Below are 13573 nucleotides of genomic sequence, written 5' to 3' on the forward strand. Positions count from 1 at the left end.
AGCAGAAAAGGACAACAAAGCTTCTAGCCTTTGGCCCACCCTGTTCTCTTCTTTGGCACGGAAACAGTGAACAGATCATTGTTCATCAACGTCCTCGCAGGTTATTCAAGTGATATGACATTAAAGATTCTGTTCCTCTGCATTTGTCTTACATGTAATATCCTTTTTTCTCCTTGGTTCTCAGTCCCAACCTACGCAGGTCGCTTGTCATTTTCTCTCTGAAATATTTCACCTACACAAATTTGAGACTGTTTCTCGACATGAACTCATGAAGCTGATCATGTTTCTTGACTAAGAGATGCAAGACTGCGCGGCTTACCGATCTTAACACAGACATTAAGTCCAAGGTCAAGATCGACTGTGCAAACTTGCAGTGATGATTCCCTTCTTTAACCCAGACTGATAATAACCTTCCACCTCCGTCCTCTCTCTCTCTCTCTCTCTCTCTACATGCAACCTGCTTAATGGTACTGCATGGCTCTTCAGCCCAGTGTGGCGGTACTCCTTGAACTCCAGCAACGATGAAAAGCTGGAACGAGAGACGGTGGACGGAACACCCACCCCCATCGCGGTCCCCTTGGAGCTCTCTGACCTGTTATGTACGTGGCGCCATCCATCACGTCCTCCGACTATTGCACCACATGCACTCCAGCACGAGTCCACTCACCAAGTATGTCGAGAACACCGTCCAACGTTGCCTCCAGCTGGCACAGGATCGCGAGGAGGACCCCACCCGATCCTCTCACAGTGAACTCCCGACTCGTGATCTGTCGTTGCCATGTCAGCTTGGTGGTCTCCCTCCACCTCTCAGTCGGCACGTCCGCCCACCGCTTGAAGACCTCAGCCATGAACATGGCGATTGGAGCTTGAATGCAACACTTTGAGATGGATGCCTCAGATATGCGGCGATGATGATGAAGCGTCGGGTTTCGTTTCGTTACCCAGAAGTCTTTTGAATGCAACGCTTTGAGATGGATGCCTCAGATATGTGGTGATGATGATGATGGGTCGGGTTTCCTTACCCAAAAGTCTCTTCCCTCTGACGGGTCCCACCCGATGTTATCTCTACCAATTGCCAGACACGTAAGCGAGATGCAATGTTTTGGGTAACGAAAGAAACAAAAGAATCGTCCCTCTTTTTCCCACACTCGAATTTTGTACCCAAGAAACCCACCAATAAGCCGCGCCGAACGCCAGAATCCGTAAGACGCTGCACGTGGCGGCTCCATGTGAGCCGTGCCCCAACAGCGGCCTCCACCAATGGGGAGCCGGCGATGGGCGGACCCCATAGCGCTTCCGCCTCTACCAAATGGACAACGAATTCCCCGAAACCACTCGCAGGTTTGCCCAAAAACTGATCCCTCTATATGATCCGAACAGGAGTTGCTTCTTCATCCCCTCCGCCTTTGATACGCTTCTTTTCCTTAGAACGGAGGGCGAAGACGGCGCCTTCATCTTTCTCTCTCTCTGAGGAGCGCGCACACTGTTAGGGTTCGTTCTTGGTTCCAAGAAGAGAAAGAAGAAGAAGAAGGAGAAGGGGAGTGATCGATGGGGAGGGGGAGGGTGCAGCTGAAGCGGATCGAGAACAAGATCAATCGGCAGGTGACGTTCTCGAAGCGGCGGTCGGGGCTGCTGAAGAAGGCGCACGAGATCTCCGTCCTCTGCGACGCCGAGGTCGCCCTCGTCATCTTCTCTCCCAAGGGGAAGCTCTACGAGTACTCCACCAACTCCAGGTACGTACGCACGTTCGTTGCACCGCCTAATGAACCAATCGCCTTGGATGATGGAGCTTAGCTCTGATTTCCCCTTCCTGCTACGTTCTTTGATTTCCTTGTCCTCTCGCATGCGACTCGTCTTGGATGATCTTACAGCATGCTTTCTCTTCATGTTGCTCGGTGCTAATCGGAGGTCATGCACGCTTACTTCGTGTTTCTGAGCTGCTGAGTGCAACCAAGACGATTAAGATCAAAGATTACTGTTAGGACTGCATTCATCCCGATCGTCACTTCAGCTATCACAGTCTGGCCCACTTTGACTGCGTTCTTTCTCTGAGGTTTTCGAGTCCGGCCATGAGAAATCAGATCTGCAACTATATTCTCTTTGTCCTCTTCGTTCTGACAAAGCAGATGCGTTCGTTTAGTTTCAGATCTTACACATAAACTAGAAGATGCTCATACGCGAACGATGAGGTAACATAGATTTAGATCTGGCTTTGTGGCCAGCGAGAGTTCATGGACATGAACAAGCTTCTTATCTTTTCTTGCCAGAGAAAGGAAACTAATTATGAAGGAGCATTTGGCATCATTTATTTATGTATTCATAATTCTTGGATGGAAATTAAAACCCCCTGAGGTTAAATCAAATAAACTATCACATATTAATTTACTTACATACAAAATCAAAAGGAAATGGCAAGCAAGAAAGATATATAACATTATGGGTCTTTCAAAGAAAACGAAAAAACAGAGTGGAGAGAAAACAATTGAATAAGAAGCAGAAAGAAGGAAAGCTGAGTGTTCTAAGACTTTCCATTTTCAGCATTTTCTACTCTTTTTCTTGTTCTCATTAATTACTATACTCATCAAATCCTCAGTATATGAAGCTTCTGCATGCCATGGTGCATATTTCAATGGCTTGGTTCTTTCCTGTAGCATGGAAAAGCTTCTTCAACGTTACTATGAATCTTCATATGCAGAACGAGCTCTCGTAGAAGCAGATCCTCGATCGCAGGTAATTAAATGGCTGATGTAGAATCAGAAGCTAATCTCCACAACCTCTTTTGTGATAATACTTGAACCATGTCAATCTTTTGTGTAGGTAAGTTGGTGCCATGAGTATGGAAAGTTGAAGGCCAAGGTAGAGGCTCTACAAAAGAGACAAAGGTCCGGGGAATGGCAGAAACAAGTTAAAACGAGCATCAGCTTTACTATAGACTTGTTTGATGCACTGATACTTTCTTTTCCTGCTTCTTTTTAATGTGTTCAGGCAGCTCATGGGAGAAGAACTGGAAGCTTTGACTCTTAAAGAACTCCAGCAGCTGGAACGACAGCTTGATACATCTTTAAGGCTCATGAGATCAAGAAAGGCGAGTCGATCACTTTGTGCTGAACTAATATGTAGTGCTGCATGCCTCCTTCATGTACTCTTTTCTTTGCGACACTGTGCATAGTAGAGCCATCATTGCCTTTGTTTTCATGAAGTTGAAGAGACAATGCTGTGATTTGATTCCTCCTCTTTTTAATGGTACAGAATCACTTGCTGTTTGATTCAATCGAGGAGCTTCAAAGAAAGGCAAGTTCAACAGACTATGCTAGAAGTGGGATTACATCGTTCATTTTCTCTTATATTCTCAGATCTTGTGTCTTCTTTTTATCCATTATCTATTTGATTTTGTCATTGATTATGATGGCCATGTCTGCTACGATCATAAGGTATGAATTGGGGTTATGTTTTGGATGCTTAACTTAGCTTCATATCCTGCTTTCGCATAGATTTGGCAAGGCTTGCTATGATCTTTTCCCAATCTAAATATTTATGGTGATCATGAAACATATTTTCATCTTTGAAAATGCAAAAAAAAGAAAAAAAGAATCAAAATAACAATATATATTACATAAAAGTTTGTAAAACCTTTCACCAAAACATAGCAAAGAATAGCTTGATGAAACTTTTATAGAGAATATACAATCACTATGAGAGATTATCAAAGCTTTAAGTAGATTGTCTGTTTGATATTGTTTGTATGCTTTGTGATGCTAAATTCACATTGCCATAAGATCACTGGCAATTCCAATCATCTTAGGATGATTACACTCATCTTAGATTGTCTGTTTGATATTATTGGTATGCTTTGTGATGCTAAATTCACATTGCCATAAGATCACTGGCAATTCCAATCATCTTAGATTGTCTGTTTGATATTGTTGGTATGCTTTGTGATGCTAAATTCACATTGCCATAAGATCACTGGCAATTCCAATCATCTTAGGATGATTGCACTCATCTTAGATTGTCTGTTTGATATTGTTAGTATGCTTTGTGATGCTAAATTCACATTGCCATAAGATCACTGGCAATTCCAATCATCTTAGATTGTCTGTTTGATATTGTTAGTATGCTTTGTGATGATAAATTCACATTGCCATAAGATCACTGGCAATTCCAATCATCTTAGGATGATTACACTCATCTTAGAATAAGCATATAACAAGCAACAACAGTTTCCATCCCAATTCCTGCGCAGGAAAAGTCATTGGAAGAGCAACACAGCATTCTGGAGAAGAAGGTACAGTAGAAAAACTTCTGCATTTGAACTTGATGCTCTTGCTTCTGTCTATGAACTTTGTTTTGTTCTTTGGAATTGCATCAAAACATCCAAATAAGCTCATGGAGAATGACAATAATCACAAGGCTTCTAAAGACTCTCTCCCCAACCTCAACACCAGGTAGAGTGTCTACTAGCATTTCTTTCATTGTCTCATAGATTACCTCTTCTTCAAGTAGCTATCCTTGCGGAGATAACCATTTAGTAACCTCTGTTGATGATGAACACCTTCTGTGTTTGAACGCAGAACTTACCCAGAGAGAGCTGCGGTTGGAGTGGAGCGACCTGTCCAGCCCGGTGCCGGTAAGAAGAGTGATAGTTTACCTCCATGGATGCTTAGCCATGTCGAAGGAAGATGAGAACTTTCCACCATTGGCAACCTGAGCATTAGCTAACATGGTTAAAGCTCCATCAGCCATGAGGGTGTCTTACATCGCATCGATGAGTTGCTGCAGTGATGAGAGAGGTGCCACCTGATGCCTTGTCTTTTTCTTCATCTTCTCCTGAACTAAATCTATGTATCCTCCTCATGCTCTTTGTTTAGTGTGGTTGTCATGTTTGTGAGATCAACTGTTCCCCGTATTTCTCATGTACAGCTATACAAAATCCCTTAGAACAGTATAGTGAGACCCCATTTAGCTTTCAAAGCCGAAGATAGATATCTTATATTTGAGAATTAACTCAGAAGGCATTGCATTGTGGCCACACTACAAAATGCATAGACACCAATGATTGACAACAATTATGTTTCTTCTGTTAGGCAAAAGACATGCAGCACGAATCAGCCATTGGTTTGCCACCTCAAAGCTTCAGGCTTTAATCTGTCAAACTGGTCTCCACATTGGTCCCTTTCCTTAGTGGCATGTTTTTGGCAAATCGTTTGGTGGCAGAAAATGCAGTAAGCACTGCAGCTACTCAACTTGTTTAGATCAACACTCTTCGAATGGATTTGTTAGTGGCAGATGGGGATTGTCTTCTTTTCTTGTTCTTCCTGTAAGATAATAAAGCAACTGTTCCTATGAAACCCAGTGACTATATTTCTTTAAGCCTACCAACAAGAAGTTGTGTGACCTACCCACAAACTAGCCTTTTAGATCTTATGTTAATGTCCATAGTGTTGTATGATTAGTTCATGATCCTGTTAAGTGGCCTGTCTCTTTTTGCAGACAAAAGTGTCACTGCTAGTGCATGATTTCTCTCTTTAGCCACCAATTCAGCATCGCATACATCATGCAAAGTTCATCAGATATCATCCTAACTCATTTGAACTTCTGGAAGAGAGAGAGAGAGAGAGAGAGAGAGATTGGAATGGGAAGGAATACTTGCTTCTTTTTTTGTAGGACCAAATAGTTTGTCTATGTAGTTTCTCTGATATCTCACTTGTAATGGACAAAGAATGAGGAATCAAATGACCCATCCAATCGTATTCCAGTGTGGAACTTCTTCTCCTCCCTCTTTCCACTCTCCTCTCTCAACCTCCACATCAAACTAACATCCACAAATGATAAGGTTTGGTATGTGTATAAAAACAAGGAAAAGAGGATCTTTTTAGCTTGTATAAACTCATCATTGAGGCAAGCATGCTTCCGTGTGGAACTAAAACACCCAATCAAACCATGATCCATCATCTTCTTCAAACAAGAACAATGTCTCTCTGTTCCATGATGCCTAATTACGCATAGTACTGAGGTTGAAGACATGGTGCTGTCCTCCTTTATTCTCCCTTTGCACAACCTGTCACTTCGCTTGATCTTATCTGTATAAACAAAGATATTATTTCTGTAACTCGAAGATTAATATTCGGTGTTTTTTATCTCAAATTTTATGATTCAGATCGAAAGGAAAAGAAAGAATCTAATGGGTTATGGCGTGAATCATACCATGGACAGAACAAACATGTGAGATGCACGGCGAATCCCACATCTACCACGCGAGGACCCACGTGGGACCCGCGGTTTCTTCCAGTTGGCACGCAGGTGAAACCCGGCAGAAGAAGCATTTTTAAAGGAGACGCAAAGAAGAATCTGCTCGGAGTCCCAAAAGCCACCACCTTCGCCGCTCCCCATTGGCTCCAACTTGGTTGGCTGAGGTGAGTCAGTGCGCACCACTGGTCATCCAATAACCTGTTCTGGTCAACGTCTTCTGCACAGGGTCAATGTTCATCCCCCGGACAATATTAATTACGATTTAATCGTGGTTCTTGGGATTTCGATGGAGTTCGAATCAATGGTGGGTCGATGGTTGTGTGGGTGGGACCCTTACTTGGTCGGCAAATGGATGCCGACACGAAGGAATCCAAACTGCATCTGATGTCTGGAGGTAGAGGACAAGTCAGAGAGCGTCACTGATGCCGCCGGATGCATCGAGGCCGTTCGTCGTTGAAGCAAGTGGACCTCTTGACCTACGAACACTTGTCGGATCCTGAAACCAAGTGAATCAATAGCAGCAGTTCTGCCGAAGAGAGAGAGAGAGAGAGAGAGAGAGAGAGAGAGAGAGGAAGGTGTGTTGGCCACAGGCAGCTCAATCACCACCAGCATAAACATATCACACAGAAACGAGCTGCAAATGGGGAATTACAATTACATTCGTATGAACATGATATGGATTTCTTGAGAATTCTACAGTTACAAGCATGTTTCCAATCATAAGACGAGGGAAGCAAGTTCAGGATTCTAACACAATGGCAGAGCAGCTGCTTGCCGAATGATGAAACGTCGATGAATGATAATGTACACAGGGGAACAACATTAGCCTAAGTGTAAGACCTGATTAATCCGAGATTGTAGAGAGATTTGGATTTGAATAAACTGCCGAGCAGGAATCGGGTAGGAGATTCCTGTGGGGATTTGAGGTGATCTGAGTGGCCTTTCACTTGGAGCACCGTCTGGCCGATCTCTGCTCGTATGTCATCAAGGGTCTTTGGATCAACCGAGTTACCAGCAGCATCGCGGACATAAAATATGTTGAAGACTTTGCCTCCTTTTGTGGTCACTTCTGCTCTTGTGACGGTCAGACCGTTCTCGCGGAATATTCTTGTGACATCCGATAACAAGCCCATTCGATCACTCGTACACAACTCCAGCTTCAGACCCTGACAGCCATTTGTTCCATATATCAAAGATAAGTGATGTTGACACTCGAAATACGACATGAATGAATCGTTAGAGGTGATTAGAGCAGATGCGTGATAAAGAAATATGACCCACTTTTAGTGAGACATCGAATAATCCCATAGCTAATGACAGAAACAAAATGGATGTGATTTCCTTTACTTTTACTATTTTCTGATGTCAAACCCAGCAAAATAAGAGGACTGGATCACAGAACAATGGGTTGAAAACATTGAAGCTTATCTTGATAAAAACATGCAAATCCAACATCTTCCTGAATAGTAGAATCGCAAAACCTCTGCAACTAACAGTAAAACATGTAACTGAATGAAGTTGAAAAATGCAGAACACCATGGAGCTAAAATTATATCAAGCAGATGATTGACTATTAAACATCTTCTTTCCCTATTCTCTGCAGGTAGAGAACTTTGAAAAAAAAAAAAGAAAAGGGTACCACATACAACATAGACAAGCAACTAATGAAAACAACCAGAGCAAACAACAATCGTAATGACGAAACACGAACAAAGTCTATTAACATGCAAATGCGAAACGGAACAACCAAATTAAACTCCAGAATTGGAACTGTAGCACAATGATTACCTCGGATACTCTCCTCTCTATGGCTGCCTCAAGGCATTGGATCACTCGCTGCCTCTCAGCTTCTGAGTTAACTGGGGACCCATCAATGTGCCTAATATAGTACTCCTTCAGGACAAGGAGAAGATAGGTCATACCTTTTGCAATAGAGAGTTTATTTTCATGTGTCAAACAAGAAAAATAAAAGCCAGCATGAAGTACCTGATAAGCTTCTGGGCCCTCTGCATCCACATTTCCATGGAAAACCACATACTGCATATCCGTCAAAGTGCAAACCGTATCGAAAAGAAGCTTTGGTCGATCCTTACATCGTATTGTGACCATCGAATAATCCTTGTCGAACCAATTAACGACAGTAACCTTTGGTCGGTGACACACATTCCCATCATCCTCACCGGATCTCTCGTAATCCCTATCGTCAAACATCATCTGATGGAGTCTCCGCTCTGTGTGAGTGGCTCCCACAGACACTGCCGTCTTGGCTTCCCTGCTCTTATTGCTCCCTTTGAGCACATTGTAAAGGAGCTTCTTAATTCTAGACAGCTTTTCCGTGTCCGCAATAGCTGTGCCCGTCCCCTTGTCGCTCACTTGCATCACCGCCGCCGCCCTAGTATTGTGTGTCCACACCTCCGCGTTCACCACATTGCACTCTAGATCACTGAGAACCGCACACACTTCCGAGAGCAAGCCAGGCCGATCTGTCCCGGTCAATTCTATGGATGTGTGATCGGAGGAAGGCATGAAATCTATGGATCTCCTTCGCGACGGAATATAAGAAGATTCTTCCCCCAGGGACTATGAGCAAAGCATCGTCACATCAGATGCAATTGGTAATACAATGAAATAAAAGAAAGCATGAGAATGGCATGAACACTCTACCTTGCGAATGAAATCATTTATCTCATTCAGCTTCATTTCTTCCCCAATTTTATTCCCATCCCGATCCCTCACGTTGAATACTGTCAAGATCCAAGAAGTTCACTTTCTAGTCAGTAAGATTCTATCTTGGTGAAGTCATACAGAACCAAGAAGAGCTACGAAGCCCGTGGCATACCATCCATAAACCATCCTCCGTCCGAGGATATGTAAGCCTTGGTGATGATGAGATTGAGGTCCATAAGGACCTGAACTACTTCCAAAAGAATCCCATGTTTGTTTGCGCTATCAACCTATGCCAAGCACAAAAAGCAACGCCACGGACAGACGTCATCAGAGACAAACTCGAGAAACGCACTCCAAGAGGGAATCAACAGGGCGACATCGGAAATTACCTTAATAACCGTTGCGTCTGCGCAAGAATCATTGTCGACGACAACCCTAAGAGGGGAGGAACAGATGAGGGAATCCGAAACCACCAAGACAAATCAAAGAAGGAAAAGAAGAAATGGGGTGGATCGGCACCAAAATTTCACACCTTGGAGGGTTCATTCTTCGGATGAATTTCTCGTACTCGTCGTCGCTGTCCCACGAAGAACTCAAATCTCCATCTGTACCCCAACATCGAAGCCACAAGCAAATTCATACAGCCCAAAAGGTGCTATCTTTTCCACCATCGAAGCGAGTAAACATCCGAAACGGGTCAAGAAAACAAATCGGGCAAAAAGAATCAACGGACCGGCACGCGAACGAAAAGGGATTCCGGCAGGAAACAGAAAGAACCAACACCAGAAAGCCCGAGGAATCAATTCGACCGACCGGAAAGGGAAAACGGATGACGAGATGAACGAGGGGGTTCAGGCGCGACAAGAAGGCACGAACCCATGGTTTCTCGCGGCAGTGGCGGCGGCGGCGGCTGCTGCGGCGCGCGAACTGGAGGTCACCGAGCGAGGGGGAAGGGATGCGTCCTCCCGCTGCCTCTCCAAAGCCGCGGAGGCCGATCACACACGCACTTCAGCGTCGCCGCACGTTAAAAAGCGTTCTTTTGGCCTGCTTATACGTACGTATGTATTCGTATGCATACGAGACACGTTACGAACTACATTTTATACGGCGTACATCTCAAAGCGTATTTCTTCTTTTTGTGTTTTTTGGCTTATTTGCTGTTATTAGTTTTAGGAAACTGTTTAATGGACTTTAAGCTTCATTTTAACATTAAATATTCATTAAAATAATTAAAGGCATTAATCGCCGATGCAAGTTTTAGGAAGCTCACATCTAAAACCGTCCATTTTGTCTGTATTAATCATTTGATTATTTTGATCAGATTGATTTTATATTATTATATATTTTATTTAATATAAGTGAGACTAAATATGAAAATATAAAAATAAGAGCGATAAATGAGTCGATATCTCATTATCAATTATTATTTTATTTATAAAATATAAAAATAAGATTTGGAATAAAAATTTTGTTTGTGTCGGAGAAATTATCATCGTTCTTTCGATTAAATTAGAAAAATCATCATCATCATCATCATCATCATCATCATCATCATCATCATCATCGTCATTTGAGTTTTTTTTTTTTCTAAAAGAAGTTTTCCGTAATTAGTTGGCGTTAATTAATAAGGTTTTGCTGTTGTCTCTGCAAATGCATTAATCTTTGGTTTATCATCATCTAACCTACTATTGAATTGGTCAATCTCTATCATGCAATTGCCAAAGAAGAAATGTTGGTATGTTATGGCCACAAACAAAATACAAATGTCGGTTGTCTACACCCATCTCATTTGCACTCTAAATATGATTTGTATAGCTAAAAAGTGTGAATTAAACCTCACACCGTTCATTTTCGTATAATAAAACCTACGTCGAGTGTCGGTCTCTCTCGTATTAAGTCAAAATTCTCAAGATAATAAAATTAAAAATGAGTGTATTTAGTTCTTAGTGTGACCGAGCTGTGATGTCAATTCAACTTGTAGGCCCAAACAACATAAACATTAGCCTTTATCCATGCATAATTAAGCACTAATCATCCAATATAATGTTCTTCAATTGGAGGATTATTATCGTAATAATTTAGATATTTGTACTAATAAATTAGATTAAGGCACAAACTAACCTAATTCGATTGGCTCCAAAGCATTCTGAATGCTGCTTCACTACCCATCGAAACCTTACCGAGGAAGGAGGAATAAAGAACGGACGTCTGAGCGATTATGATCGTCAATCTTTTAATCTATTCATCGAGAAAAGAGAACATATGTCATGAGCCCTTTCTTGTGGCATCATAGCTTTTTTAGCTTCTAATAGGGGCAACATAATAACGATAAATCTAAGTCAATAGTCAAGCTACATAAACACGAATCTAAAATAATAATCCGAAAAAATGTTCTACCTATATCATGAAAACGAAGCGCAGGAGAACATTTATCCCGAAAACTAAAATCATCTCATTTTCGTCTTGTTACTGACTCGAGCGTCGGATAGATCTCGTCAAAATATTCGTTTGATCGAGTCGCCATTAGAAAAATGTTTGAAACTTTGATCACATCAAACTTCTTGCACACATAAACCTAAGCCGAGTCGGAGTTGATACGGAGTATCATCTCCGTCGGCTGTACAAAGCATGTCGTATGTATACGGGATATGAATCTACATTCATCTATTGGAGAGGCATTACATTTGGTGGGCCTCTGTAATGTGCACCCCCCACCCAAATAAAAGCATGAATGCTGGAAGACATCGAACGGTCTCACATAAAATAACGCAACCTTTCATGTCGTAGTAATAGTCCGATCCCACAAACCATGCACTTCTGGTGCTTATTGTAGCGTGGCACACCGACAGGAGATTGGCGGGGGGGGGAGACGCCGGTCGGCCGGCCGGATTGGTGATCACATCACGCTGCATGGCGTCGATGAGTCCTCTTCACAGACGATTTCGCAAGGTAATGGATAGTAGGGCCCACCGTAGGCCGGCGGAGGAGGAGGAGGGTTGGTCACCTTCTCGCAGGAGCAGCACCTGGTGCCTCCGTAGTAGCTCTCGTAGTATGGCCCGGGGCAGCACAGGACCGGGCCCGGTGGTGGCCACAGGTAAGGAGTCAGCACCACCGGTAGCCCCTCCGGCTCCGGCTCCGCCTTCTTCTTCTCCGGCTCTGCCTTCTTCTTCTCCGGCTCATCCTTCTTCCCCGCATCATCTTTCTTCTGCTTCGGCTCCTCCTTGGACTTGTCGGCCGGTTTGGCTGCCTCGGCTTTCTGCTTCTCGTCCGGTTTCTTCTCCTTTTCCTCCTTGATCTGGATGCCCTCGATCACCTTGCATGCCTTGCACTTGAGCTTCTTGGCCAGCCTATGGGGATCGAAGGGGCCGGAGATCGTCACCGTCCCGTTCTTCTCATCGTAGGATATGCTTTTGATGTTCTCCTTATCTGGATAGGACACTCATCTGTTAGTCACACTGTGGGATGATCATGAGGTTGTGAAGCAGCAGAGAGCCGATCGATTACCTTGGAGCTTGCGCAGGGTCTTTCTTATCTTCTTGTAACAAAGGTGGCAGCCGAGATTAACTTTTAAGATCAACGTTGAGATCTGCATAAAGATTATGTCAACCAACTGATCACCACTGCAGGATGAAGATTGCAGTAAGTAATGGAGAGAGAGAGAGAGAGAGAGAGAGAGAGAGAGAGAGAAAATGTTGACTTTCCAAACAAAATCTAGTGTCTGATCAAACAAAAAGCATCATCCAAGACCAAAGAATCAAAAGAAAACAAAAAGAACCTTCTTTACAGAGATGAATAATAGAGAACATTGTGATCAGGAGTGACAGAGCAAGATTCCAAGATCACTGGAACTACACACTATAGAAGAAGAAGAAGAAGAAGAAGAAGAAGAAGAAGAAGAAGAAGAAGAAGAAAGGTTTTCTTTGGGGGAGACGAAGTGTAAAAGCTGGTTGAGAAGAATCGATTACCTTTTCTGCCATTGTGAGTAGATTGATATCCCAGCTGCGGGATTGATTGACAGAAGGGAAAAGGAGAGGGAAAGGGTGTGATATATACACCTACCAGCCAATCGTACAATGATCGGTGTCCCGCCACGCCCTTCCAACATGTCAAACCCGTGAGCCGTTCTAATCAGCTGTTGCATGTGAGATTCAGTGTCTTAATGCAGACAAAGTAGATTTCCTTCAACCTCAGTGCACACAGCCTGCAAGTTTAAACATAGAAACATGGAAGAGAAGTTGTTGTCGTCACATAAACTCACCCATTAATTTTATGCTAATCATTTCTTACTTGAATCCTTCGATCATTTTGATATCGATTACCATGAATGAGATAACATGCCTATTAACTTCGTCGACTTGATGTTTTGCTAACTCTTTGAATTCTGGGTGACTCCTGAGACAAGCTGATGCTTCAGCTGTCAAGATAGATCAGCGCCTGCCAACCAATTTGTGCTCTAGATTTATTGCGAGACAGCGAGGGTCCAAATCCAAGAACATCCGAGTGTCTAAGACCACAGGACAAAGAAGAAGCTGATCAGAAGCAACAAGTTTCATCTTTTTCTAATGCATCAACAGTGAGTCCAAGAATCATCGAGAACAACTGCTGCCATCGGGAAACATACGATCTGAGAGTAGTTATTTCTGCATATTAGATGCTT

At 43.0% G+C, this 13573-nt stretch overlaps 3 protein-coding genes and 1 long non-coding RNA gene across 4 annotated transcripts; 2 read left to right on the forward strand and 2 right to left on the reverse strand.

Moving 5' to 3' along the window:
* The first annotated feature begins 1410 nt into the window (after positions 1-1410).
* On the forward strand, positions 1411-3597 carry LOC135634557 (truncated transcription factor CAULIFLOWER A-like). The gene is made up of 5 exons (XM_065144929.1): positions 1411-1733; positions 2652-2730; positions 2818-2882; positions 2986-3085; positions 3250-3597. The coding sequence occupies exons 1-5, from the start codon at positions 1549-1551 to the stop codon at positions 3466-3468; spliced, it is 648 nt and encodes a 215-aa protein (XP_065001001.1). The 5' UTR covers positions 1411-1548; the 3' UTR covers positions 3469-3597.
* A 551-nt stretch (positions 3598-4148) lies between these two features.
* LOC135634563 (uncharacterized) lies at positions 4149-4710 on the forward strand. Its single transcript, XR_010495387.1, has 3 exons — positions 4149-4285; positions 4384-4445; positions 4572-4710. It is a non-coding gene; the product is annotated as an uncharacterized LOC135634563 (long non-coding RNA).
* Positions 4711-6908: 2198 nt separating this feature from the next.
* On the reverse strand, positions 6909-9930 carry LOC103979823 (ACT domain-containing protein ACR4). The gene is made up of 8 exons (XM_009396039.3): positions 9793-9930; positions 9449-9521; positions 9306-9351; positions 9089-9203; positions 8914-8993; positions 8236-8829; positions 8038-8142; positions 6909-7415 (listed from the first exon to the last, which is right to left on the reverse strand). Exons 1-8 carry the CDS (start codon positions 9794-9796, stop codon positions 7077-7079), a joined length of 1356 nt encoding a protein of 451 aa, XP_009394314.2. The 5' UTR covers positions 9797-9930; the 3' UTR covers positions 6909-7076.
* Positions 9931-11439: 1509 nt separating this feature from the next.
* LOC135634574 (protein PYRICULARIA ORYZAE RESISTANCE 21-like) lies at positions 11440-12948 on the reverse strand. Its single transcript, XM_065144955.1, has 3 exons — positions 12882-12948; positions 12421-12502; positions 11440-12342 (listed from the first exon to the last, which is right to left on the reverse strand). Exons 1-3 carry the CDS (start codon positions 12891-12893, stop codon positions 11813-11815), a joined length of 624 nt encoding a protein of 207 aa, XP_065001027.1. The 5' UTR covers positions 12894-12948; the 3' UTR covers positions 11440-11812.
* Positions 12949-13573: the final 625 nt, after the last annotated feature.

Source organism: Musa acuminata, chromosome BXJ1-3, assembly GCF_036884655.1.
Source record: "Musa acuminata AAA Group cultivar baxijiao chromosome BXJ1-3, Cavendish_Baxijiao_AAA, whole genome shotgun sequence".
Lineage (NCBI taxonomy): Eukaryota > Viridiplantae > Streptophyta > Magnoliopsida > Zingiberales > Musaceae > Musa > Musa acuminata.

Bases quoted from the DNA above. Each gene is read 5' to 3' on its own strand.
- LOC135634557 (XM_065144929.1), top strand. From the start codon at position 1,549: ATGGGGAGGGGGAGGGTGCAGCTGAAGCGGATCGAGAACAAGATCAAT. The intron at 2,731-2,817 runs GTAATTAAATGG...TCTTTTGTGTAG, and splicing joins AAGCAGATCCTCGATCGCAG to GTAAGTTGGTGCCATGAGTA. The intron at 3,086-3,249 runs GCGAGTCGATCA...TTAATGGTACAG, and splicing joins GGCTCATGAGATCAAGAAAG to AATCACTTGCTGTTTGATTC.
- LOC103979823 (XM_009396039.3), bottom strand. The intron at 8,994-9,088 runs GTATGCCACGGG...GGATCTTGACAG, and splicing joins CGGAGGATGGTTTATGGATG to TATTCAACGTGAGGGATCGG. The intron at 8,143-8,235 runs GTACTTCATGCT...CTTGTCCTGAAG, and splicing joins AGGGCCCAGAAGCTTATCAG to GAGTACTATATTAGGCACAT.
- LOC135634574 (XM_065144955.1), bottom strand. The intron at 12,343-12,420 runs GTAATCGATCGG...TGTCCTATCCAG, and splicing joins GACCCTGCGCAAGCTCCAAG to ATAAGGAGAACATCAAAAGC.